Below are 27,906 nucleotides of genomic sequence, written 5' to 3'. Positions count from 1 at the left end.
ATTTTTTAGACATGAACACACAGGCAGTGAAGCAGACGTAAATTCTATCACCACATCATTGGTGTTGTCAGTGAGGCAGGCACATAGTGTTGAACATAAACTGGTTGTTATATGCTTCCCCTCACTTTGTGTGTTTGTGTGTGTGTGCGAGTGACACCATAATGAGTTAAGCATAAGACGGTGGAGTCTGCACTTATTCAAGAGCAGTGACGTCGTCCTCTTAGCAAAGCGAGGGGAGTTTTTGGGAGACCACTGCAAGTGGAACTCCTTGCAAGGCTGGGCTGTAACCTGAAGCCAAAGAGAAGTGAGAGAGAGAGAAACTGAGAGAGAAAGAAAGAGAGAGAGGAAGAGAAAGAGAGAGAAAGAGAGGGAGAGGGAGAAATGGAGGAAGGGGGAGGGAAGGACTGAAGGGCCAAGAGAAGGTGATGTCAGCTGAGTTCAGAAAGTAAACAGAGTTCCAGACTGCAGCATGCTGTCTGCGGGACCGGGACTGCAGCTGGGGCAAACCCACGGGGGCACCCACGCGACCCCACGGACCCGCACCTTTATCTCTTGGAAGGAGGGCTGGTTCCTCCTCCTCTCCCTCTTCATCTCCTTACCCCAAGGGACAGCCTGGCCCTACGGTAAGAGACTGGCAAAGACCTTGCCTTTGCTGCTCTTCTTTCTCTCCTTCGCACTGTCTCTGTTTGGCACAGCCTCTTGGTTTGTGTTCTTTGTTCTCAAAAAGCCGGCATCAGCAGCTCTCTCCATCCCCTCTTCCCTTCTGTCCTTTAAGAGCACGACAGTGCTCAGCAAGGCTTGTAAAAGAGGACCCACTGAGAGACAGTGATGTAAAATCCAGCTTTTTATAGAGGGTGCAAAGAAAAACAGCACTGACAAAGTTTGTGCAATCTTTGACTTTACAACTCTTGTTCTGAAATACAGAGTGAAGGACTGTCCTGTGTGGGTTTGTTTATGGTCCCATTAAAAAGGGATTCTGTGATCTTCATACTCCCTTCTACTCATTGCTGTTGTTTCTTTGTGTGAAATGAAAGTGAGAATGTTTTTCTGGTGTTAAATAAAAGAGGCAACAGCTGGATGTGGCCACACATTCCTTGAGGTAAAGTGAGGCGGTTTGAGTCCTAATAGGGGTGTTGAATCTTGGCACCGCTTCCCTTTTGTGTGAGAGCTCGTTTTTAATGCTCAAGTGTGTTTTCTCCCTGATTGAGATCTTCTCTGCCTGTTTACCCCGGGTGACCACTTGAACTGCCGGAGGAAGACATGAGTCATGTTTGAGTCAATCACGCTGGCCATGGTAATGTGTATACCATACACCGTCTCCAAGGCTCCTAACCAAACCTCTGCCCTCTGTCTGATTCCCCTTCGCACGGTTACCAAGCAGTAAAATAATACCTTCAGTTTGTAATGTTGGTATCTGTGGCAAAGGGCTGGGCAGAGCACAGTTGTGTTAAGCTGCAGTGACTAAGAGTTCTCTCTGGCAGATTTGCCGACTTATGTTGTTGTCAGCTGAATCACCCTCAGCACGGCTTGTTTCATAATCGTGCATTATCAGCTGATGATAGATGTTTTCAGTTGAGCAATTGCAAATAGTTTCCTTTTCTCGGAGCAGAGCGGTGGTGTTTACATGCCAATCCTGACTTTGTGGACATGTCTGTTTACGTGTGTGTGCCTGTGCTTGTGTTTGTGTCTATTTTTGTGTGTTTTGGTGTCCTCGCTGAGGCATTTTTGATCGATGTAAGGCTTCCTGTTTACGATCCTCCACCCACCTGAATCCTGAGATGTCCACACTCATCTAATAGTGTTTAAAACTAAAGGAAGCTGTCGGGGCTATTAGGTAGTGTGCTGTAGGAAACAAAAAACCAAGTCTAGCATGCTTAGAAATAATATTATATTGGAGCAAATGAAATCTTGGCTCAGAAAACAGTTACAAGAAGAAAAACATGGCGTCTGGTTGAGCAATTGGAAAAAATAGTGTGTGATATCAGACTCAAGAGTTCATTCCAAGGTTAGCAGCTAAATGCTGAAAACAAATGTGCACATCTCAGACTCGCATATGACCTACATATTGGTGTGTGTTCGTACCATTTCATCAAAGTGGGTAATACAGTGAGAGGATATATCATTGGGTGTGTGGTTTCCTAGAAGAGGGAAGTTTATTTAAAGCAAATCTGCAGGATGACCACTGGGATCAGCGCTTGGGATCGGGCTACATTCAGATACGCAATGCCCACAGAGATCCCATGGGAGTTTCCCTGTTCCACGATAGCAAAACCACTCCAACCTCAAAATACCAGACAGCTGCTGTGGGCAGTAGGCGAAAGGAATTATACACTCACACATACATGCACAGCACGTGCGCTCACAGCTGCTGTAAAAACAGCTATTTTTCCATGATACATCAGCATGAAATAAGCCCCATTTTGTCAGGAGGAAACTATTTATTCAGTGGATATATACTTTAAGCTGCCATTGTTTTCAAAGGGAACTTTTTTCTGACATGGTTTCTCACTTAATTATGGCAGCAATCAGCTGTGACTTAATGAGGTTGTGGCGAGGATTACGCAAAACAGCGTGGTCAAATAAAACTGACACTGCCTGCAATGCTATGCTACCAGGGATGAGTAAGAAAAGTTTTTAAATCTGGGTGAACTTAATGTTAAAGCAATACTTCAGCATTTTGGAAAATATGACTTCACTTTCTTGCTGAGACATAGATGAGAAGATTGATATCACTCTCATGTCTGTCTCTTAGTCTAAATATAGACCTACCTCAAGTTAGCGTAGCTTAGCAGAACAACTGGAAATGGAGCAACAGCTAGCGTGGCTCCGTCTAAAGGTAGCAAAATCCACCCACCAGCACTCCTTAAGCTCACTAAATAACATGTTTTACATGTCTCCATGCAAAAACTGAAGAGTAAATACGTGTGGTTTTACGCAGGGTTCTGGTTCTCCCGGACTATTTCTCGATTCGGGCACAGTCCAACTTCCTGCAGTCTCCAGAGGAAGTTGGAAGTGACTGTGTCCAGGGAAGAAATAGTCTATCATAAAACCGCAACATTTCATTTTTTCACTTCAGTTTTACACCTCAAGGTCAGGCTAGCAGTTCCAACCTGTTTCCAGTCTTTATGCTAAGCTAAGCTAAGGTCAGCTAAGCTAACCAACGTTTATACACTACTGATGGGATGAAGCTACCATGAGCAGGTTTGCCATATCGACAGGGGCGTGCTATCAATCTTCTCATCTTACTCTCACCAAAAAAGCCAAGAAGTTTATTTTCCAAAATTTTGAACTCCTATGTAAGTTAGTTAAGCCTGCAATATAGAGATACATCTCCCACATAGTTGACACAGCCACAACATTGTGCATATTGAACCCTTAAAGTTTTCACGGGGCTCCACTGAATCCGTCTCCACATTGTGCTCTTCACCTTTCTTTGTAGGTAAAAATACCTTAGCTATGATAGGAGCATGTAGCAAATCAAGACTGATAAGATACAGTGTCTGAGTGGTGAGCAAGAAAAAGACAATAAGTGGTGTAAATGCCACAGAAAGCGGTGTGCTCAGCTACATTTCTTATAATATCAATATATATATCAAATCAGCGCTCAATGCAAGTTATTTGAGACTCTGGAGGCAGCGCTCGGCTTTAAATGTCAAAAAGTCAATGCTGTTGCAAAATAACAGCAAATACTGACCTTGGGGATTTTATTTAGCCTAGTGCAGAGAAAGTTGCTTCCAGAAAATGATGGCACAATTTCGGAGCTGATTCAGGCTTATGAGTCACTTGCAAGGTCAAAGTCAGCACCTGCAGCACATTTTAAGTATATCCATTTATCAATAGTGCTGGTTCTCCAGGGGTTATGAAACAGTTATGTGCATCTGTGAGCTTTATATTTTGGGGAAATATATTTTAATGTAAGAAAACTGATTCAAAGTAAACAACAACATGGAAATTTGACAGTGTGTTCTTGCCAGAAGTCAGAGTTTGCTGTGGCTCTCCACAGGTCAGTGGGCGTACAGGGCAGTAAAGTCAGACACAGGGTCACAGGACTCGCGTGAATTTCCGTGACCACATCTCCTGCTCCTGGTCATAATGATGTCAGTCTCTGGATCCACATCAAAGGTGAGCAGCTGAGACATGTCGGCTAACAACCTGGGTCTGTAGAGCTTCTGATTCGGTGGGAGTGCTTTGTGACACACCAAGGTCTCCACCAGACACGGGGCGTCTGTTATGATGCCCGTGTTAGTGCTATTTTCATTTCTATGGCTTCTTGACATGCATGTTAAGGAGTAGCTCAACATCTGGAACGGAAAAAAAGCAGACGCTACTTATATAAGACCAGAAAAGCCAAACAACCCACACAAAAATCTGCACGCTGCAAGCTGCAGAACCGAGGGAGGAAAAGCTTTGTGATCTGCTGTTGAATTGTGTTTCTATGGCTTGGTGCCAGTGTCTTGTCACACACACACACACAACACTAGTTATGTGTGCACTGGGGGAATATTTCGACACTATGCATATACCAAAACATAAATATCAGACAGGCTGGATGGAGAGGGTGCTAGACAGCCATGAGGAACAATGCGGAAGCAAACTTTGTTATGGGATGAATTTCTTCGTTGTTATGTTACCTGTCCGACAGCTGTCAACACTTCCAGTATGTGATTAAATACACATTAGCCAGGGGCACACAGCACCACCACAGTCTCGGGTTAAATTACAGGTCTTGGCAACATAATGATAAATGCAGTGAAATTAGAAATTGATGTCATTTTTCCACGCGTTTGCAAAAACATACTTTGTGTTCAAAAACAATTGATAGGCTTAGAGCCAAAACACACAAGCCCACTCGCTTGTAAGCTTACTCCTATACACGTGCACTTCCACACCTGTCCAGACCTTCCTAAAGTGCTGTAAAAAAGCCCCATGAAATTGTTACTGTCCAGTCTGTAGTTACCTGCAGGTGTTGACCTGGAAGCCTCGCAGATGTGTTTTTACAAGGCAGTAAGCTTATCGCCGAAATGAATAAATTCAAATTGCCAGGGTGCGAGCCAAGGTACAGTTACTTAAAAATGGTCTCGCTGTAAATCAGTAAACACCTATTAAAGAGAGGGGATAGCCTTCCAGAGAAATAAAGATGCATTCCAGCGTGCGCCCAGCACTGGAGGAGAAACCACAGAGTCATGCTTCAGAGAAAAACATAACAGCCTTATCAACAGAGCTGGGGGTCAACAAACTGAATCCGTTCACAGCGAATAAACACTGAAAACGCTGCCGCCTGTGTTTATTTACCTCGAGGAGAAGCGTTAAGAAAAAGGCTTTTGGGAATCTAATCCTATCATGACTGCATGCTTTTTCATGCCACTGTCTGAAGGGAGGCAGAAGATGTATTACCAGCCCCAGTTAACAAATAAAGATCTATTCTCTTCTACTGTAAATCAGGGTGTCTATAAGTGCACTGAGGGCAGTTACAGCCACAGGATGTCATTCTTCTATCTAAGGGCAAGACACAAAGCAGCGATCCATGTAATGACAATACCAGGCCAGCTCATAAAGTCTTTTGACCCTTTCAAGTTTATGCCCTGTAAATCAGGTTTGTCTTTCTGGCCAGCGTCCTTTAACAAACTCCTGCTTGCGAGCAGAAAAGCTGTCCCATAAGGAGAGGAGATAGTGTCAGCACCTCTCAATCCCCATATGTCAGGCTAACACCTTTTAAATACTGTTTTCATCCAGCACTGTTATTTATATCTAGTTGGCTAATGGTAGTGGTTCAAAGACTTGACAGTAAAATTGGCCAGTGACACAGTCGACAATGGCTTACGTCCATCCTCTATTGTTTGACAATCTCCAGCCTCTGACTTATGTAATTTGGATCCTGTTGCAGCCACAACAACAGACATAGCTGTTTGAAATGTTGTTGCTTCCAACTACATTGTAATGTATGTGAGTAAAAGCAGACCAGAGTTTGGATGGACTCCGGGACTCCACTGAATAAAGTCAGGCTACTGTTATCAAGCAATTAACAGCTTGTGAAAAAAGTATTAAGTCTTTTGTGGCTCCAGAGGGAGCTGCATGGAATCGGATAAACTGCCTCAAGGGATGTTACTTGAAAATGATGGTGGGGTGGACTTAAGAAGAAGTGAGTTTACCAGACCTCTGTAGCCCCTCCTCATCTCTGCTTGGGGCTAGTGGCTTGAGCTGCTACGAGCATATCTCAGCCAAGTTTCTGACAGAACTGTTAGTGATTGGTTTGCATTGTGGGTAATGTAGGTGCCAGGTCATGGGACAGGACATAATCTTTGGTTTTTCTGCTGCATTGATTTCAATCAAGGTTTTTACTGCCCGTCGTAAATCTGACAATTTTATTGGAGCGCAATGCTAAATCAGAGGAGTACTCTTGTAAAAGCATGGGCTAGACTTTGTATGTCTTTTTATAATTGATTTCACTGAAATATATTGAAAAAAATAACCATTATAAGTTGGACTTTGGTAAAACAGGTTGTTACTTGCAGTGCAGCTCAGTTGCCAGAAAAAAATGGGCATTTGAGACCAACAAACAACAGAACTGGCTGTTTCTCCAGCGGCTTTGTAGTCACCAAAGGTAGGTGTTTTGTAGCAACCTGTCACTGGCAAAACAGTGACAGGTTGCTACAAAACACCCATGGGCAAAGTGCCATGAAAACTTTTTATTACAGAGACATTACTGTGTTTCCTGCTGGGATAGTGGCACGGAAAGTGGTTGTTTTTTACTGAGACATTACTTTTCCAGCAGAGTTTGTGACCCCAAAACCAGTTAAATTAATCCAAAACATGATCTTTTTCTAACCATAACCAAGTTGTTTTTGTGCCGAAGCCTAACCACACATTAGCTACAACATTGCTGAAACATAAAGTTTTAATGTATGTGCTACATAATAGCGTGCAAATGTAACATCTGTGGTTTGCAGAAACATACAATGCCAACATTTATTCTGCGAAGTGGGTTGTGTTGTGCCATTTCTCATAATGCATATTTGTACTTGACTCACAGTACGGTGCTGAATCCCACCCTTTGCACAGTGTCCTCTTCTTGTCTCAACAGACATCTCTCTATATGCGCGGCCGTGCCCATGCCGTGAATGTTTGTGGTTGTCACACTTGGTCAAATGAAATCCACAAAAATGACAATTTTAGCAGAAACTATGAGCTTCTCCTTTCTTGTCTCTGGGAGGCAAACCAAGCTAAACAAATCAAGACAATGCAAGGACGCCAGCTTTGATTTAGGAAACAAAGCTCAGGGGTTGTAAGTTTACATTAATTTTTACCACAAGAGAACTGGCGTTTGGTGTTACAGCATGGGCATTGCATAATGGAGTGATGCGCTCAGGCGCCACGGTCCAAAAACGTTTGGGTAACATTAAATCATAGTGCTGAGATCTATCGCACGCCATGCCACAAAGAGAGCGGACTTACCCCATGTTGTCACCGGCTTGCTGAATATGCTTTAAGGTTAATACACAAATCCAGCTGAGCCTACGTTATCAAAACAATAAATTACCCTCAGTAATGACAGAAATCATAAAACAGCTAAACCACTGCAACAGCTTCATAAAATATAAACTCTGTCCTTAAAAGAAACTCGCATTAAATCTGAGCTGGTGGCATTGCAAAGCCTACTTTCTCTTTGATTAATGTCACTGCGTTTGTCATATCTCACTGTGTCTGCTTGGAGGGATAGCTGAGGAGAAGGCCAGATTGTAGCTGGACTGAGATACAATTTATGATATCATTAATGCAGAAGGGCAGCAGGGACGATTCGGCATTCCAAGACATCTGTGCTTCTCCTCTCTAGTTGACCCTCCGCAAACAACCACTAAGACATTAATCGCTTCTGGTTGTTGCCTTTGTGTGTCTGTCTCAGATTCTCACTTTCACAAAACTCATACAAACAACAAATAGGCCTAGTGTGCAGCTACGGCACTGCAAATAAAACCAGTGTGCTAGTATGTCGCTGTGTTTTTAGGTGGGGGGGGGGGAGTATCAGGAGGAATAAATGGTTGGAGGCTTGAGAGCAGAGGAGTTATTATGATTGCAGGGCTGGGAGAAGGGTACGTACAAAATGCTGCACTGACACTGTGCCAAGTTTAAAGTGCAGCTTCTGTTAGTTCTCTGTCCACATCTGCCACAAGAGAATTTCCACTTGTCTATTTCAGCTTTTAAATCCACTGTTACATAATTGTAACCACTCAGGCTCAAAGGTCCTTGAATAACTGGTTTTCAATCCAATTAAACAATACATTTATTGAGTAAAAACTTTATAAAGTAGAAGCACTCTCTGATTAATGATTTGATTCTGCTTTCCGTGACAGTGACTTTACCATTGCGGCATGTTCTCTGATGTAATGTAGTATGAGAACACACAAAGGAGGTAAACTACTGAGAGACCATGTGGTGGTGGAAATAACCAGAGAGCCAGTGCAGAGCAGCAGATCACATAAACACTGAACTCACCAAAGTCCTTCCACTACTGCTTGGGCTTCTGCTTACCATAACCCACGTCTGCTCACATATCCCCACAAGGCCAGTCATTACACTTGTCTTATTTCCTCCATGCTTGATTCATCTTCCTCTTTATGTCTGTGCATGTATGGAATCATTCTTACATAATGCTTGACATATTGTCTTCTTTAGATTACAGGTATTTGTACAACCACTGCCCGGGCCCTGAGTGGAATGTAATGTGCAGAGGCTGCTGCGAGTATGACGTGATCCGCTGTAAATGCCCCCTACAGGGGACTCCAGTTGGCTACGCAGTGCCCTGCTGCCGCAACGCCATCAACGAGTGCGATCCCTGCATCATCCATCCAGGTAAAACCTTTGCAAATATTCATATTTGAATGAGTGCTTCGCTTTTATGGGGCGCTGCAAACTTCGTGACCTTGAACAGAATGAAAAAATTGGCATCCTCTGTGTAAAGGCTACATCTGCTGATACTAGTTCACCCATAAATCTATCCCTGAAACTGTTTTTTCTTCTTTTATATCTGCACCGTAGTTTGTGTAATACCAAATGATGCCTGTCAACTGCACAGCTGTTTGCACTGTAGCATTACAAATAGAATGACAGAAAGCCTGAAACTATTTGTGTCTGATCTAATTTGCTTCCAGGCCAACTTCACATTCGCACTTCTCCTGACGTGCTGGCAGGATCCTCTTGAATGGGTGCGGGAGTGAATGATCAAACTTGGAGCTTTGATTTGTGAATGAAAGGGTGTAAAATATGTATTTTTTTTCACAGACATGCGCACTTAAGAAATACAGGTGTGTACTGTATATATGTGAGAATATAGTCACTTAAGGATGTCTACACATGTGCTATAGCTCGTGCTTCCAAACTCTTGCTTTCTTCATGTTATTTTCCTACATGCCATCTGCCTGTGGAAGTAGGTCATGTTTTCTTCACAGCTTGAATGTACTTAAATTTTTCTTTACGGGGGAAAAAAACAGCTGTTTGGAATTTAATGGATACCTGTACATCACTTTTTACTGTTGAACACAAAAATGTGCCAAACCCTGTTTACATCCGCAGTACATTGTTTTTGTTAAAATTCATACCTGCTCTGAGGTCAGATGTTGCTCACGCCCCCCCATGGATTGAGAAGTCACTTAAGTGAAACTCCATCCTCCGTGGGGAGCCATTTCAGGGGGTTCTCTCCACATTTCTATTTCAGGAAGCACCAATACATTTGTGTATTCTGTTGTGGTGACAGATAAGCGTGATGAGTTTAGCAGAGTTGATTTAAAGGAACATGGCAGGGGTCTGATGAAGGTGGGTGACAAAAATGTTCCTCTGAAAGACTTTTGTGTGTGTCTGTTGTATTGTAGCCTATCACTCTTTAATGACTTTACTATAAGTTTGTTTCTTTCTTTTTTTTCAGGTTGCAGTATATTTGAGAACTGTAAGCGCTGTAACAATGGGACATGGGGCCCCAGGGACGACTTCTTCATTACTGGCAAATACTGCGCTGAATGCCGGCCTGGCTGGTCTGGTGGAGACTGCATGCGTAAGTCTCTTCATTCCCCCAATTAGCGGATCCTACATGGCTTTTCTATAAATGATATTTCTCTTTAAGTAAAATAATTACCATGTACTATGAGTTCTTCCCCTCCCCGTTGATTTATCCTCATCTGGGACAACTATGCCAGCTTGGAAGGCTGCCATATACCCAGGAGGTTTTCCGTGAGGAGCTGAATGACAAGTTGGAGTCAACAATTGGGAACCCCATAAAACAATTTAATATGTAACATTTGGACACTGACGACAGTTTTCGCAATATGCAAATATTCTGCCAAGGGGCACAACAAACATACATTTAATTAAAAGCAGAACCTGGAAAGGCTGCTGAACGCCTTGTTGCCTCTGTGCATACTGTGTTTATGCTTCTTTATGTCGCTGAGCACAACATTGGGCTTTTGCAGTGGCTTTGGAAGCTGAAATGGAATTGCTTTTGGTTTGAATGGTAACCAAAGCAGCTGAATGTAGACCCTCAAAATGATAATTAAGCTCTAATTAACAGCCACCGAAATTTAAAGAGCACCAACTTTCCAAAATAGAAATTTTTCCCATGTGTTTTTCAGAGTGCGGGGGAGTGATCCGTAAACGGCAGGGCCACTTGGTGCTCGAGAGCTACCCCAACAACGCTCGGTGTGAGTGGACAATCCAGGTGGACCATCCTTTTACTATAGAACTCAGGTGAGATCGTAAACCTTCTGCTACTATAGATGTTCACTGGTCGTCATTTACCTGCCTGTGTCATCAGAGAGAATTTTGGAGGTGACATCAGTTAGCTTACATCAGGAGGGTTAGTGATAATATTCCCTGGTAACAGTTTACTCACAAGCACACACAATCAAAAAGCATAATGGGTAAAACCACGGGTTAGATAGATTAGGTTTAGGCAACAAACCTCCTTGGTAGGTTTAATTAACACATCATGGTTTGGCTTAAAATAAGTATGTTTGCTAGGGAGGAAACCTAACATGTCACATGAAATCTCTCATTTATAGTATGTCTTTTCACATATGTTGATATACCATGTTTAATTGTTACAATGGACTTTTGGTTTCAGACGAAACACAAACACCAATCCCGTGAATTAAAGTTCTGTGCTTGTTTGACCCATCCACCTCCCCTCCCTCTCAACCTAAGCAGACTTCCTTGCTCTTTGTACTACCTTGCCTGACTTTCTCCTTTGCTCCTGTAATAATTACTACAGCCACTAGAGGTCGCCGCCTAACAAAAATGCCCATATGGGATGTAATTTCTGCTCGTAAAAACACCCTACAGGACAGTCCTGCTAAAGACAATGTACAGCTAATGGCTGATGGGAATGTCATCAGATATCAAGTACCGTAAAATTTCAATTCAAAGCCCAGTCCCAATTAAACACCTTGTCCCTTTTACTAGCCCGGTGTGGCTACACATTTTGACAAATAAAGGCCTGTCTCAATTAGACACCTGGTCTGGTTGCCTAGCAGTTTGTTTTTATAGAAGTTCTTTGGATGTACAAAACCAAATTGTTTACTACCCACTTTAGCTTACACTATTTAGCTGTTTAGATCGCACATACAAATATAAATGTTAAAACTTTTGTCAAGATGGAGATGCTTAAAATTGTTAGCTCGGTTGATTTCATTTTGCTGAAAGCACCAGAGAAGACCATAAGTGGTTTGATTATATTTTCAGTCTTTGGTAAGCAACGATTTTGTGTATAAGGAATTTAAGGCCTGTCCCATATAGACACCTATCCCTAACATAAACCTGTTAAGTTCAATGATATAAGCAATAATAGCCCGGGCTACTAATTGAAGTTTTACAGTATTTCATAAGAAACCAAAGAGTTTGACAAATTAAAATTGGAGATCACAAACGTCTGCACAAACTCTCATCGCAGTCAAAAAGTTGCTGAGATGTTTTGGCCTGGACAAAGTGGTGGACCAATGAGCAGATAAACAGACATTTCTATCCTAGACTCATGCCAAACATTGCATGAAACGATTCAACAGAAGTATCTTACAGTGCCCTAGTTATTCTGAATAATCCACATACCTCTCTGTCAACAGTTTTCTTTCTGAACTTTTAACCCAAACAGCTGTATAAAGCCATGGAGAAGTTCTCTAGGTTGCGTAGCCACCAAATGAACAAATAATAGTTGATTCGGATATAATGGCCGCAGCTTACAAACAAATTTACCTGAAATTGAGGTATATCATAAACCTTTGTTTCAGTAAAGTTAAAATTGCCCCACTTTCATCTGGCATTGAAGCTTCAGTTTTTGGGATCTTCATTGTCCATCTGTAATTGTTATTAACGGCTGGTCTGCTTAATCCAAATTTCCACTCCGTTCAGATATTTTTGCAAGATGTATGTCATGGATGGATGGCAAGTCTACTGCAAAGTTTGGAAACCACAACACCTCCTTTTTTTCAGCAAACTTATTACTTTTCAGTCCTCTGATAACTTTCTATTTCTGTCATTTTCTCCATTACACATACAGCATTTTACAGGCGAGCATTTGTGCAGGGTTTTGGCAGAACAAAGCTCCATACAGTTAGATTCAGAAGGCTGAGCGTGCCGTGCGCCCGAAAATGATTTGTTGTGTGCATCAAAGACATTTAAAGTATTTTTTTCCGCTATTAAGCTTTGCATTACATTTAACAGCAACAACATTAATATAGAGATGACTAATATGTCATGATTTAATGTCTGTTATGACATAAATCCAGCAAAACCCCAGATGAAAAAGAGCTGCTGTGATCAAAGATAGAGTAATGGAAAGTTGTATGTTTGTGCCTGAGTGATTGGGGAATCACTGGCAGGCTTTTCCTGTATTTCTTTAACTAGCATGGCTCGCAGTACACTCACATCACAGGAAACATTTACTGAATTACAACTGGCATTAATTGTTGGGAGCTGCTGCGGGCTAACATTTAGCATTACTGTATATCTTATTAGTCTAAGCTTCCCTGACCCAAGGGCCTGTGATAACGAGTGAAATTAGAGGATTTGGGAGCGTGCCATTGCATTGTATAAAGTTCATCAGTCATTCACATCCGTTCCAACGTTAGGCCAAGGAGATTACATCTGAAATAGCTGAGAAGGGGAAAGGAGACTCCTTTGTGTTTTTCCTAATCTAACTGGCAGTCCTTTCAATGTCACACTCTGACTGCGACTGAATCAAACAGCTCATGAATTAAAACTTTATGTAAATTTCTCCCAGCAGCTCATACACTCACTTAAATTCACATTTAATCAGGCCCCTAAAGCCACTCCTTCTGGATGACACGACTGTGGTAAAGCACACAGAGAATGTTTTGGAAACATTAACACATTACCTAGAACGTTCATCCCAGTAATCACCAGTTGTAAGCCTTGTTTTGGAAATAATGGTGTGCAACCAAGGTGTTTGTTCAGCATTCGGGCATATACTTTATAGACATTTAACAGCTGCTTATCTGAAATAACGAGATGCTAAAATAGACCGGGATAAGTGCTGCTTTTTATCAGCAGCACTTATTGTCAATTACATAAAAATAGCATTTATATTCACGCTTAAAAATGTTAAATAGGCACATAATGAGTGCTGAAAGATAAACAATCTATTAAATACATGGGTGAAAAAATTCTTAAGATGTCTCTAAAGCTGTCTGCCAAAGCCACAGAACCGCTGATAAGCATCTGGTTTTGGTTTCTTGGTGTGCTCACAGTTTAATTGCTGCTGACAAGCGGCGATAATTAATGTGCTTTATCTAACATCAGTTATCTAAGCTTATATAATATTGTTACAAAGTTGGTACATACAGTTTCTGTGTGGTTTTACCTGCCTTCACCTGTTTTAGTCGTGATCCCAGGTTCCTCCTTTCCTCTAATTTTTACTGCTGTGAACAAACAAAAACGACAACAAAAAAACATAAATCTAAATCTTTAACTGCTGTGTTACCTGGTTTGAATGAGACTCATTTTCACACGCCATTATGAGCAGTAAGCCATGTAATAGTGCTGCAAATCACCCTCAACAGCTGTTCATGTATTCAGTAGCTTTGATTACCGTTCATTAGTTGTTCGCTGGCTGAAGATTTAAAAGCATTAGTTCCATGATGCCAGCTTGTGTGGCACTGCCAGGAAAAACAGGTGCTCTCATAATCCAGGGTAACACAAATATAGCGGAAATTCAACAGAAACTTTTACAATAAAAACTTAAATCAGTTTGCTTCACGTCACCATCACATCCATAAAAGAGTCCCTGTGACAAGGTCGAGTAATAGAATAATAGAAAGTTCTGAAAAGCAGTCTTAACAACATAAAGTTCATTTGTCAGACACTTACTGTTCCGTTACTGTTGCTAACAGGTTCATGATGCTGAGTCTGGAGTTTCACCATACTTGTCGTTATGACTTCGTGGAGGTCCGAGATGGTGACAGCATCAACTCCCGCGTTATAGCGCGGTACTGTGGGAACAACAGACCTCCTCCGATTCAAAGCTCAGGCAACAGCCTGCACATTCTCTTTGTGTCTGATGGCTACAAGAATTTCGATGGATTCTTTGCGACTTTCCAGGAGAGCTCAGGTAGGTCAAATACCAATGTAATTTAACGACAAAAAACTCTGACTATTGTTCATACATATGTAATAATAGTGATTCAATTCCATGCCTTTGAGCACCATTGCATTCCCTATCCCAAATCCTAACCTGTTACACCAACCATAACCATACACCTAAAACCCAGTCCTAAATCCAATAACAGCACCCAACAAGAATGTGTCCTTGCTTTATGGACGATAAATAAAAAGTCATTTGTAAAGTCGGACTCAATGAACACAGGGGCTCCTTAGAGTAATGGGCCACAACAAATGCAAACAAGACAGAAGTTTCCAAGGCACTCACACTCCAAGTGTATAATAAAAAGCTTTTAACAGTGCGTGACTGACACCTACACGTTTCAGCAAAAGCCTTCGTCAAGGTGTTGAGCATGCTAACAGCCTGTTGAGAAAGTGAGGACTGACCAAAATGTCCTCACTTTCCATAAATGTCCTCATTCTCAAGATCTAAAACTCACACACATACACACACACACACACACACACACATATAGGCACACACAGACCCGTAAGTTACCAGCAGCTAAGCCAGATCTAGTAAAAGTAAACAGAGGCTTTTCTGTGTCGAAATGCCCGCACACATTTAGAAATGGAAAGTAAAGATGACATTTAAATGGTACCAGCCTTGAATTTGAATCCCATGATGCAGCTTGGTGTGGACTACCATTCCTTTTGTCTTACACATTGAATCGTTGTACTGCTAATAAGTACAACATTTCTCCTTGTACCCTAATGTCACACACTTGTATGTTTACAGCTTGCAGCTCCTCTCCTTGCCTGCATGACGGGACTTGTATTCTCGACAGTTCTTTCACTTACCACTGTGCCTGTCTGGCTGGCTACACAGGCAAGAGGTGTGAAAATGGTGAGTGTGTAACATAACTTAAGCCTCTGTAGTAAGATCATACTTGAAAAATGTTGATATTTTACATTTTTTGGGTGGAAATAGAAGTGGGCAAATAAAAAATGCCTGCAGGTTCTAATCACAGAGAAAAAGCCAGTCTCATACTGAAAGCATGACTTGAATTTTCCATCTCTTGGGGCTCTTTAAGATGTGTCTAACTGTATCGACACTTACGAAATCTCACAATCATTTTAGTCATTTTCGTCTACAATCAGACCCACCTAGTTACAGCAAACTTATCGAGAGCTGACTTATTTTTTTTAATGTTGTTGTTGCTGCCCAGAGGAGGGCGGTGATTCACTGTCACAAGGGAGAGGTCTGTGGTTTGGATTAGGTTCAGGCCAGCTGCCTTCCCCGTCCGTGCAGTCCCAGCTATAGTTTTGGTCAGTCAGCAGTTCAACAGTTGGGCTGGAAACTCCAAATGATTATCTAACAAGTATGTTTGCATGAAATCGGGCAGCATTGAACCAACTAGTGCTTGAACGCATACTTCTGTGGACAGATGAGGTAAGTTGCAAAGAATAGAAATGCTCCAACATAGTATATGGAGAATCAAGGATGAGAAGGAAAAATATGTGGTTTTTGGAGTTTGGTTATGGCAGCAAACCATTTTGGTTTCTGCAATATATGGCACCTTAAAGTGGAGATAGAGTTTTTTGCTTTCATCATTGTGAGGGTTGCACAATGTAATGGCTATAGAATGATGACGCTTCACTGGTGAATAATAACCAGCAATGAAAATGACTATGGGTAAGACACCATAAAGTTGGACTGGTTCCCTATCCTTCCTTTTACTATTCCTTTGTGCCCTATACTATATAGGGCACAAAGGAAGTGCATCAACCCAAACAGGAAGAGGGTAGCACTTTTGTTTCCCCCCAGTAGCTACCCCCAGTTACCAAAGAGTATTAATGTAAGTTCTTTGCACTTAGTATCCCCAAGAGTGGAAATGGTGGATGGTGGAACAACCCAAGTAACTGTGGAAACTGTGGTAGTTGCTTGGCTCTGAGGAAAACGGAAAGCAATCTGGCTGTCTTAGTGACAGCGGCGCCAACAGTGATACCACTTGGAAACACTAGGGGGTGAAAAGTTGTCTGTTTCCATAATCTGTGTGGATATTTCCGGTTATTTAACATACTGGCAGAGCTCCACTCCGCCATGTGGGGTAAAGCTCAATCAGGGTGTGGTTGACCTACAAAGCTTTTTATTTATGGGTGTCTGGACCCTAACTTGTGTTTTTATATCCCATACGCCTCCCTTAAGATCCCGCAAAAACAGACTTCCTGAACCCCACTCACTCTCTTTTTTTTTTCTTACGGTGTCATTTTCAGGGCTAAATACGAGTCTATAAAACGAATGGTGAAACAATTCTACTTCTATGACACGAGCCAGCTTTTCCATTGGAGGAGAAAGCCATAAAAAAGGCAGGAGTTTCATTCCGCACAGGGTGCATTCATCTGTATTCCCACGAGGAATCCTCAGCTGTTAATTTTAATGGAAGAGAGGTGGAATAACGCTAATGTCTGACATTTTGTGCAGGAAATGTAGTCTACATTTCTGCCCTGGAGTCAGATAGGGAATTTTAAGTATGAACCTGACATCAGCTATATTTTACGTCTCCAATAATCAACCTGTCATCTGTTGTAAGCCTGAGCTAAAACTCATTCTATATGAGAATGTCTTGACACATTATCGCAGAAACTCCAGATAGGAAATAATTTATTTTCCTTTCTCTCTCTGGCACAGTTTAATCTTTTAGAGTCTAATCTGTTTTGGAGTGCAGTGTTCAACATAGTTTCCAAGGCATTAACGAAAGGAATGATAATTTACTTACAGTATGTGCCATTGTGCATACTATGTTAGCATTCCACCTCAGTAACTCATCTGATTATGTCTGAGGACAAAATCTGACATGGAGCACTGATTATTTAAGCAAAATACTACAATGCTTAAAGCACTCCAGTATGCTTCAACTTAAAAACACGCACACACTCAAAGGAGTTTAGCTGCAGTTTACTTTTCCACTTTTGGTTGGTCAAGAGAATTCTCTGTCTCCTAAGGGACCTGAGATTGAAAATGCCATGAGGCAAAACCGCCCAGATTATAGGGAGGGTTCCTTGGTTTGGAGCTATAAAACCGCAGACAGTGCATTTCGTGGATTGGACCCAACTTGAAATCAACAACACAGAAAACCTCCTGAGGGACAATCTCACACACAGTGTTGTATAACCTCAGTGTTAACATGTGTGTTTGGGTTTTGTGAACTCAGTTGTGGGTGGCATCCTCGTGTATTACACATTTCTGTGCACTTTTGTACTTTGCCTTTAGGATAGACATAGATACTATATTAACAAATAAACTGTATATCACAAAATGCTTTAAGAATTACGCATAATTTCCCCATTTATCACTTGGATGATTTTATTTTGCAGTAGGTTGTCACATAACAGAGTTACACACAGTATTCCACCATCACATTACCAATCTCTACCACCACACTTCATATAATCCACTTTTACAACACTGGAAAATAAAACAGTTTGACTAAAGCTATTTTATTGCATCTATTTCTTCCTCATTTACAAGCCATGTGTGAAAGTCTTGCCCTGAACTTTACCAAGGTGGGTAGAAGTACTCATTAATGAGCCTCCAAGGTAGCAAGATATGCATTTAAAGCTCTGAACTTTTGTAGATGAAGAGTGTGAGAGCTGAGATTTTGGTTCAGGGGCTACCTGTCAGACCTGTAAACACCAGAAGGCGATGTTCTCACTGAAGCTCTATTTGTGTGGTCTTTAACAGCCAACCCTGTCTCCTTGAAATTACTACTGAACTTCTAAACTGCTTTCTTAATTATGTTGTTGTGGCAGCGTTATTGCTCCCTGGATTATGTTCACAGACAATGTTTCTTTCAGGTAATGAAACGCTACATTTATGTAAAACGTAGGAGGGGAGGATGGTGGGCGTACATAATGCTGGACCTTGACACCAGAGCTTTGGGTTTGTGTCCAGGCCCATGTCTTAAGTTTAGGCAACAAATGCATTTAGTTAAGGTTAGGGACAGATTGTGATTTTGTTTATATGTTAATAAAAAGGGTAATAAAAAAAATAATGCTGTGGTCACGAGTGAATACTGTATGGCACAATTACCTATATTGGCGGGAAAACTGAAATGTGATTTCAGTAAACATTTTATGTGTTCAGTATCAGCATTTTTGCAACTTGCCAAATACGTTAATTGGCATCATTTCCACATTTTGTTAATAGAAAACGCAGTTTGCTCTGCATTATGTTTCCCTCAAAACATTTTCGCTGTTTCAGCTTAGTTGCATATAAACATAATTTCTAGGAGACACGGATGCAACAGCAGGGAGATGCAATAAAGTGATGGAGGAATGCTAGCTATGCCTCCTAAATCCCCTATATGCCTCATTTGGATGAACCAGGCTTTCAGTATAGAAACAACATGTGTTCATGAATAAAATGTGCATGCCTGTATTTCCATTCAGTGGTGGGATGCCGCAGGCCTCCAGTGCCCACCCATGGATCCACAAAGGGTCTGTTTCATCACTCGGGGGCACGCATCACTTTCCACTGTGACCCTGGCTTTGAGCTACGGGGGTTTCGTACCGCCATCTGCCTCAGTGATGGCACCTGGAGTGCGCCTGCCCCAGAGTGTGGTAAGATAATGATGTGCACTTTCTTTTGGCAAATAATTCCAGTTTGGAATCTGGGAATGTCATATGTGTGTCATTTGCTTAGGTCTGGATGTCATACTGTACATACTGCCCCAGAGATGGTGCGGATTGCTGCTTCTAAAAGCCTGATTTTCATTTCTTGTCTCCAGTACCGGTGGAGAGTGTTTGTACTTTACCACCCAAGCCAAAACAGGGGGATCACTTCTTGGTTTATGGACCCAATGACGTCCTCATTGCCCTACAGTATTTTTGCTACCAGCCATATGAGCTCAGTGGCAGCTCCCAGAGAACCTGCCTCCCTAACAATACCTGGAGTGGGACTCCTCCTGTTTGCACCCAAGGTCAGACAAAGTGTCTTAAATAACGAGGATTAGAGTTAAGATGGATGACTCAGACAATTACTGCATGCAGCTCATTTTGCTTTATTTTTACAAGGTCAGTCTTTAATGGATCAGAAAATGAGTCAGTGCCCACAGCCATTCAGCATGACGAGGCAACTTTGAAGAAAAAGATTTGCAATCAGCTGCTAACTGACAATTCACTAATGATCTCTCTCTACGTTCTGTATCCGCAGTGAATAACACTCTGCCTGAAGCAGAAAAAGACATGGACAAGGCGAAAGAGACAGAAAAAGACAAAGAAACAGAGAGTGACAAAGATATCAGCCAAACTGCAGAGAAAGGTCAAGAGAACACAGCTGGAGAAAACGAAACTGTTGGAGGGAGAGATATAAACACTGGGCACGAGAATACAACAGCAGTTGACAAAGAAGATAAATACACCACTACCATTTCAGGAAAAACTGTGTCTGAGGGTAGAAATGAAGGAGAGCTAGAGGAAAGAAATACTGGGTCAGAGAAACCCACTGGAGGCAGGAAAGATAAAGTAGATAGTGAAGGCCCGGACAACAGCCTAAATACAGTTGAAAAGAAAGAACCTGAGGTAGGAAAGCCACCCCCGAAAAAAGAAGGCAGCCCGGACATAAACTTGGAAACAGAAAAGACAGATATCATAGAAATAGTCGTGATAAAAGACAAAGGACAAGAAGAGAAGGAAAGAAAAGAGGAGCAGGTGAATGGAAAAAAAGATCCGGACAAATTCGGCCCTAATGATACCAAGATGAGGACGGTCATAACCGAGGGTGAAAACACAGTGGAGATATTTCAACTGGAAATGACAAAGAACAACACAGGTATAAGTGATACAAAGGAAACAAAGAAAGAAAATAATACCATAAGTTCTCCAGAGGCGGGGAGGAAAATCCTTCCCACTAGAGTCAACATTACACAGTACACCATGTACAGGGCGGGAGGTGAGGAAAGTGGAAAACCAAAGGAAACACCAACAGTACAAGTGGACAAGACAGAGAAGGATCCTGCTGAGAAAACAAAGGAGGAGCTGGAAAGGGAGAGGGAGGAGAAAGACAAAGAAAAGGAGAAAGAAGTCAACCAAAGCTTCAGCGGTAAGAAACTAATTGGAAGAAAAAAAAATCATCCCCATCTTTTTGGTCTTCACCCTTACCTACTGTCTGCTCACCTCTCGCAGAGAAAAGCTGCCCACCTCTCACTCGCCTTTACCATGGTTACTACCAGCTGGTGCCCGGGGTGGAGCCTGAAACAGCGGAGTTCTTCTGTAACCACTCCTATGCTCTCAGTGGTAGTGCCCGACGTACCTGCCAGCCAAATGGTACCTGGAGTGGCACACAGCCTCTCTGTGTCAGAGGTACGGTCATCTGTTTGGTCACTGTCTTTTTTTACTTTGTTCAAAGGTTCAGGGTCTAGGATTTAGGGGGATGATACAATATAATAAATGTGTTTTCTTCAATGTATAATCACCTGAAAATAGGAATCGTGTTTTCCTTACTTTAGAATGAGCTGTTTAAATCTAGAGAGGGAGCAAGTCCTAATCTATGGAGATCACCATTTTGTTTTGGAGAGGAGAAGACCTCTGTTGATAACTTGGCTCCCGCTAAAATACCTTCTGATCAAAGAAAACTGAAGGAATTCTAACTGGAAAAAGTTTCAGCTGGTTGCAGTCTCCAATACTCACCACTAGATGTCACTAAATCCCCCTAAATCGTACACACCTTTCCCTTAATTGGCATGTATAGCATTTTGTCTGATGGTTACTGCATTGTTGAATAGTTACCACCTTCAAATATGATGTGCCATCTAAAGAGTTTTTAAGTACAAATATTCAGCACTGCAGACTCAGTGTTTAATGAGAAAATCAGTAAGTAATTAATAAGGTGTCAGGAGTTTCTCACTTTATATTAGGCCATCAAACTTGTAGATATAAGGGCTAGTGAGTAAAAGGTTTTAAAATGCTAAACAAATGCTAACGTCAAATGCCAGTGGGTAAAAGATTCTTAAAGTACAATGAAGCATCATGTCTGGAGTCTTAAATGTTAATTAGTTATTAATGGATTTTCGGTCTGGATGCTCTTCAGCTCTTTGCTGAAAGGTAGGTCAGATTGTCTGTGGCTCAACTTTCCTCATGAATTAAAGAGCTAAGAATTAAAGACAAAGCAAGTTATGCTGTTGGAAGATACACAGCAGCCAAAGGATTTTTTTTTTTATTGTTGAATAGTTTAATATTTTGGGAAATACTTTTTTCTCTGTCTTGCTGAGATTTTGATGAGGAGATTGATAGAACGCTCACGTCTGTCTGTTCTGCACCGATCAGTCTCAACATTAAAACCACTGATAGTTGAAGTGAATAACATTGAAGATCTCTTTACAATTCAATTTTCTGCTGGGAAACCTTGGGTCATGACATTCATGTGGATGCTCCACCCATCCAAACACAGTGGCAGGCCAAGTACACCCCTTCATGGCAATGGCAGTCCCTGATAGCAGTGCCCCCCCAGCAGGACAATGCCAGAGAGACCATGACAGAGAGCTGGAGGCAATTGTGGTACGTGCTGGTGCCCCAACTGGCAACCCACAGGACTCAAAGGATCCGCTGCCAAGGTCTTGGTACCAGACACCACAGAACATCCCTAGAGGTCCTGTGTTCATGCTTCGACAAGTCAGAGGCTCCACTTTGGGTCGGACTTGGCTCTTACCTTTTGAAGCATGGACACAGGACCTTTGGGGTACCAACACGCCCCACAGAGGCTCGATCAGATTAGGATGTGGGCAATTTGAAGGCCAGGTTGATGCCTTGAGCTCTTTGTCATGTTCCACAGGCCATTCCTGGACAGTTTTTGTGGTGTGGCGTGGTGCATTGTCCTGCTGGGGGGGTCTCTGCCATCAGGGAGTGCCATTGCTATTGCAACATTGTTTGGGTGGGTGGTGCATGACAAGTGGCATCCACATGAATGCCGGGGCTTAAGGTTTCTCAGAAGAACATTGCATTGTAATGAGATGATCAATGTTATTCACTTTACATGTTGTTTTTAAAGTTGTGGCTGATCAGTGCATATGAAACCACAGCCAGCAGCGGATTAGCTTACTCTAGTATCGATCTTCTCATCCAACTCTTGCCAATAAAGAGTGTATTTCCCAAAATATCAAACATTTCCTTTAACCATTATTATAGCCATTATTTACAACTTACAAAATCCTCATAAAGTTTACCATAATGGACAGTGCACCAATGAAGACACGCCACTCCTGTCAGTTTACAGATCCCCACAGTCCAGCCACTGCTCCAGTTACAGTAACTCCCTTCAAACCACAGTTGATGTTTACTGGGTCTGTGATGTATGTATTGTATGTGTTCATAAGTCTGTGTTTATTTGCAGCATGCCGGGAGCCCAAAGTGTCAGAGCTGGTTAGACAAAGAGTTCTGCCCCCTCAGGCACCTTCCAGGTAAGTTAACCAGTGCATTATGTTATACAATATAATACGTACAAAAGTACTGTATGTTATTATGCTCTGCAGTCACATCCAAAAGCATTTATTCAACCTAAGGCGTATGTCCACATACCCTTGGCCTCTGCTTCCCCCCCCAGAAAAACACCTGTGCACAAGCTCTACGCTTCTGGGCGGAGCCAACTGTTCCAGTCTGTCGGACCCACTAAAGGCCCCCCAGTGCTTTCCCAGTTACCCCAGGGCTTCCACCACCTTTACTCACATATAGAGTACGAGTGTGCCTCTCCCTTCTACCATCACTCTGGTAGTGCTCGTCGCACTTGCTTGAAGACTGGGAAATGGAGCGGGCGTCATGTGTCCTGTACGCCAGGTGAGGGCAGCAGAGGACCATTAGTTGTCAGAGCATTGGTAATGACCACCACACTATCACAGAACAAACACACAGACATACTATTTGCAGTTTTTCTCAATTGTTTACAGACGTTTTCTGAAAGCATACCTAATATTCTCACAATTCTACAAGCAAATTCAAAAACATACACACAAAAGACAAAATTCCACAAATTTCCAAAATTGTCAAGGCCTTTAAATCAATGTTATGTCTGAGTAGACATTTATAAGAATCAGCTGAACACTGATATGCCCAATATTAAACACTTATTATGAATGGAAAACACTAGTATGAATGCTTTTTTAGGAAACTTATGGCTTTTTCAGTGTTGCTATGCATGTATAATTGTCCGTTGTAAAATATTTTTGTATGCCTTTATATTCTAAAATGAAGCATAAATATACTAAAATGTATATCATTACATGTCTATAATGTAAAAACACAGGTTTTAATTTCCCCCCAAATACTGTGTACATCCCAACAAACACAGCGTTGGATCTTAAAAGTGTTCTACATACAGAATAAACTACAAAAAATGTACTGTATACAGTAACACAGGCAATGTTCTCCCTGGCCAAGCAGCGGGGGAGGTATCGCCTAGCAAGGCAAATCCAGCCCTGAAAAGCTTCCACAGCTATATGTGCTCATGCATCTTCCGTATCATGCAGAAAAGCTCTATGCGTATGGAGAATGTGTTCATAGACCTTTAAATCTACAGGCAGAAAAAATTGTTAGACCACGGTTGAGCACATTTTCAAGCAAAGTGACGAATCTCATCAGAGATTATGGCTCTGCTTGGTCTTGGTCTCTCCCCTATGTTGGCATCCATCGCTCCAAAACAGAGGAGCTCATCAGTGGCCCCTTTACTGTAATGCTACAGCTCTGATTGCTAATTGAACAACCGTTCACCATGTGTTTGCTCATGTGGGGAGTTAGAGTGGATAGTAGGAAATTTAATCTTAATGTGAACCATGTGAGATTTTATTCAAGAAGCTTGTGCCAAATAGAGAGCATTGTGCGTAACCTTTTGAAAAAGAAAGTCTGGTTTAGAACTGCAATCTGAGTGTAAAGCAGGAAATGTTCTTGTTTTTTAGCAGAATTGGTTCAGAGGGGTTGGTACATAAGTTGCAGGTTGTTGTCATTGTGTCTGAAGTACAAGGGTGTGTAAACAATTGAGACAAAACTGTAAACGGTGATTTACAACCACATATCAACAATGACGTAGATACTGAAAAATACATTGTCAGCATCTTCACCCATCTCACCTGCCAGGTGTAGTCCTTTCCTCACTACTCAGTATACCTTCCCCAAGGTACAACGTGAGATGAAAAACCAACTGCTGATGTTTCCTAGCTGATCTGTGAGAATTTGTGCAATGGGAGTTTAAAGACCAGCATCTTGGATTAAACAAGGCACCTTCTAGACTGTAATTAAATGGACAACCTATATATACAACAGTCACAGCAGAAACAACATCCTATGTAAAAGCATACATATGCAGAAGATTCTTTACTGCAGTGTCGATCTGTTCACGCTGTACTCTCCCATCAGTATAATAATGCTGCCAAGGAGAATTCTGATTCCAGTGGTTGCCCCAACTTATTCCACATGGAGTAACCACTTGAAACCGTTCACCTCCAGACATAGTCACTTTAAAATACTGCTAAATGTTCTTCACTGCACTTTGAGAGACTGTCTTCTCTGTGCAGAGTGGAAGGAAAACACACTGGGTCAGCCACTTTAATGATAAGCAATCACAAAACTGGCTGCTCTTTGTGGACAGCCTGCCTTAATACCAGCCTGGAAAGGTGCTGAGTCTGTGAGCTGTGTTTAACTTTAATAAAAGAGGTCTGAACACATCTATAATGTCAGCAAACTCTGGAGGCAGATGAATTTTTGTATGGTGCTGATCATGATATCGTGGAACAAGGTAGCAAAAGGAGCTTGGAAGTCTGAAAACACTTGCCTAAAGTCTAAGACTGTTTATTTATTACTCAGGAATAAGATGTTTGTATCTCCCGTAGTGCATTTTATGAACATTTTCTTCATCTGTGAAAAAGGATTATATAGAGATTGTCTTTCTTTAATGAGTTGAGTTGTTAATGAGTTGTGTGGTTTTTGAGTATCGCTCTATCTCTGCCCCTGCTTTGCATTTTGGCAGACGTTCTTTAAGACGGCAAGCTAACGTGCAAATTTAAAATAAAAGCTCTCAGAAGGGAAAGACAAATCACAGAGAGTCCAACATAACTAAGTGTTGACACAGTCTCAATGTAAGTCTAATTTTTGTTCCTGTATTTCTTTTCCCTCCCCCTGTGGTCTCTCCCTCTCTGTCCTCTCATCCTGTCACCTCCTCTTTGGCAGTGTGTGGGAAGCATCCAACCTTTGACCCAGAGAGGCCGGCAGAGGCTCACTGGCCTTGGCTGGCAGCCATCTACCGTCGCTCCACCAACGGAGTGGAGACCAAGGTGACCAAGGCAGACAGCCAGGCAGGGTCCCTGAAGGGGGACTTTGGAGCAGGAACTGGCAGTCTTGACCAGGCTTCTGATTGGCAGCTGGTGTGCAGTGGGGCTCTGGTGAGCCAAAAGAGGGTGGTGGTTGCAGCCCACTGTGTGACGGAGCTGGGGAAGATGTATCCTCTGGATGCAGCCAAGATCAAGGTGGTGGTAGGGAAGCATTACCGTGACGACCATAGGGAGAGCAAAGGTCTTCAACACCTGAGGGTAAGCTATTGGAGATCTTGTACTTTTAATGACCCTCTTTTACCAGACTTGCACAGTAAGTCCGTCTCTTTCTCCTTTAGGTGGCCTCTATTGTTGTTCATCCAAACTACGACCCACATATTCTCGACTCCGACTTGGCCATGGTCAAGTTATTGGACAAAGCAAGGATCGGGGAGAAGATCCTGCCCCTCTGCCTCTCAGAGAGTGACGGAGAAGAGGTGCCCTCTGGGCAAGGGCTTGTGACAGGCTGGTCTCCGCTGCCTGATTCAAATTTAGGTCCTGACGAGAAGGCAAGGGTTGGACTTGTTCACCTTGCTGATGTAGTGCCCTGTGAGCAGCAGTATGCTCGAAATGGCGTGCCAGTCAGCGTCACGGACAATATGCTCTGTGCCAGCCAGAAGCCTGACTATGAACCGTCCAACATATGTCCCTCTGACATGGGGGGAATCCTTGTTCTCCCCGCCCTCTCTGAGAACCAAGCCAGCAATGACAAGAAGCCCTCTCTCAGTTCTGCGCAGGTGCAGGCGGAGAGCAAAGGGCTGTGGAGACTCCTGGGACTGGTGAGCTTTGGCTATGACCAAGGGGAGTGTGATCCCGACCTCTACACAGTCTATACACGTGTAGCCAACTTCAAAGACTGGATAGTGAGCAATATGAAATAAAAATAATCCTACTGTGTGACTTACCTTCTTCCCTTTATGCTTCTAAAGTATTTAAATGGCTTCATATCTTGCAGTTCTTTCCCTTATGTTTGTCAGGTTTTTCAATCTATTCATCTCTTCCCTTTGATCTTTGTTTTTCCTTGCACACGGGCATTTTCTTACTCAATGCAGAAGCACATGAAACACTGGACAACACAGTGCTCTAACTGAAGGGGGTGCTAACACATTGGATGTGCTGGGCATCACCCTTTCACCAGACGACTTCAGTGTTCAGGTCCCTCAGCCTGAGGTTACAGACTTGAAAATGACCAGAAAACCATTTCACGCCTCTGGCTACTGATGGTTAGTGTTGTAATCATTGGTATGTATATATGTTGTAATGTACTGAATTATTCTATCGATTCATATGACGCGAGAGATGTACATATTGTATGGAGAGACAGAAAAATGATGACGTTTTTAATTAAAGAAAAGTGTGGGTGTGGTAAAGCCTGAGTGTGATTATTTTTCATCATCGTGTGATACTCAGTATGTACACGTGAATGAATACATTTTACCGACGATTACTGTCATCATATTGAGATGATGGGGAAAAAAACACCTTATATTTGCTCTACAAAGCACACAATGGACTTGCGCTGTGAGGCAAATGAATCCAGGTCATAGCAGCACCATTTTCACAACCATAAACGGAGCACATTATTCACAGATCAGCTCCCTTTTCTGTGCTCAAATTAAATCAATTACCTCCATTCTGACCTTCCTCCATTATTTAGAAGTGAGTCTACATAGATAGATGAGCTGCAGCTTATATCGACATCCAAAAGGGGGCAATAAAGAATACAATATTACTGGATCCTCTTCAGGGGGAGCATCAGTAGAGGAGCTGGGCACTAGTTGTTGGTTTGTTTGTTCTTTATTTGGTGATTTAGAAATAATAATAATTAAAATTTCAAGCTGCTTTACATGAGTAAATTAAAGTTAAAACATTTGACTGTTATAAACTATACAAGTGGGACAAGTAAAATCAGGCAAATAGAGGTACTAAAATGGAAACACAGAATTAAATCTACAAAAAC

At 42.1% G+C, this 27,906-nt stretch overlaps 1 protein-coding gene across 1 annotated transcript; it reads left to right on the top strand.

Moving 5' to 3' along the window:
* The first annotated feature begins 303 nt into the window (after positions 1-303).
* On the top strand, positions 304-27,316 carry pamr1b (peptidase domain containing associated with muscle regeneration 1b). Its single transcript, XM_033634026.2, has 14 exons — positions 304-623; positions 8,671-8,847; positions 9,917-10,042; positions 10,617-10,731; positions 14,388-14,605; positions 15,395-15,502; positions 19,048-19,218; positions 19,386-19,577; positions 19,811-20,698; positions 20,782-20,958; positions 22,985-23,051; positions 23,195-23,424; positions 25,807-26,165; positions 26,246-27,316. The coding sequence occupies exons 1-14, from the start codon at positions 470-472 to the stop codon at positions 26,825-26,827; spliced, it is 3,564 nt and encodes a 1,187-aa protein (XP_033489917.1). The 5' UTR covers positions 304-469; the 3' UTR covers positions 26,828-27,316.
* Positions 27,317-27,906: the final 590 nt, after the last annotated feature.

This window comes from Epinephelus lanceolatus, chromosome 5 (genome assembly GCF_041903045.1).
Source record: "Epinephelus lanceolatus isolate andai-2023 chromosome 5, ASM4190304v1, whole genome shotgun sequence".
Lineage (NCBI taxonomy): Eukaryota > Metazoa > Chordata > Actinopteri > Perciformes > Serranidae > Epinephelus > Epinephelus lanceolatus.
This window is presented reverse-complemented; position numbering and strand designations above follow the sequence as displayed.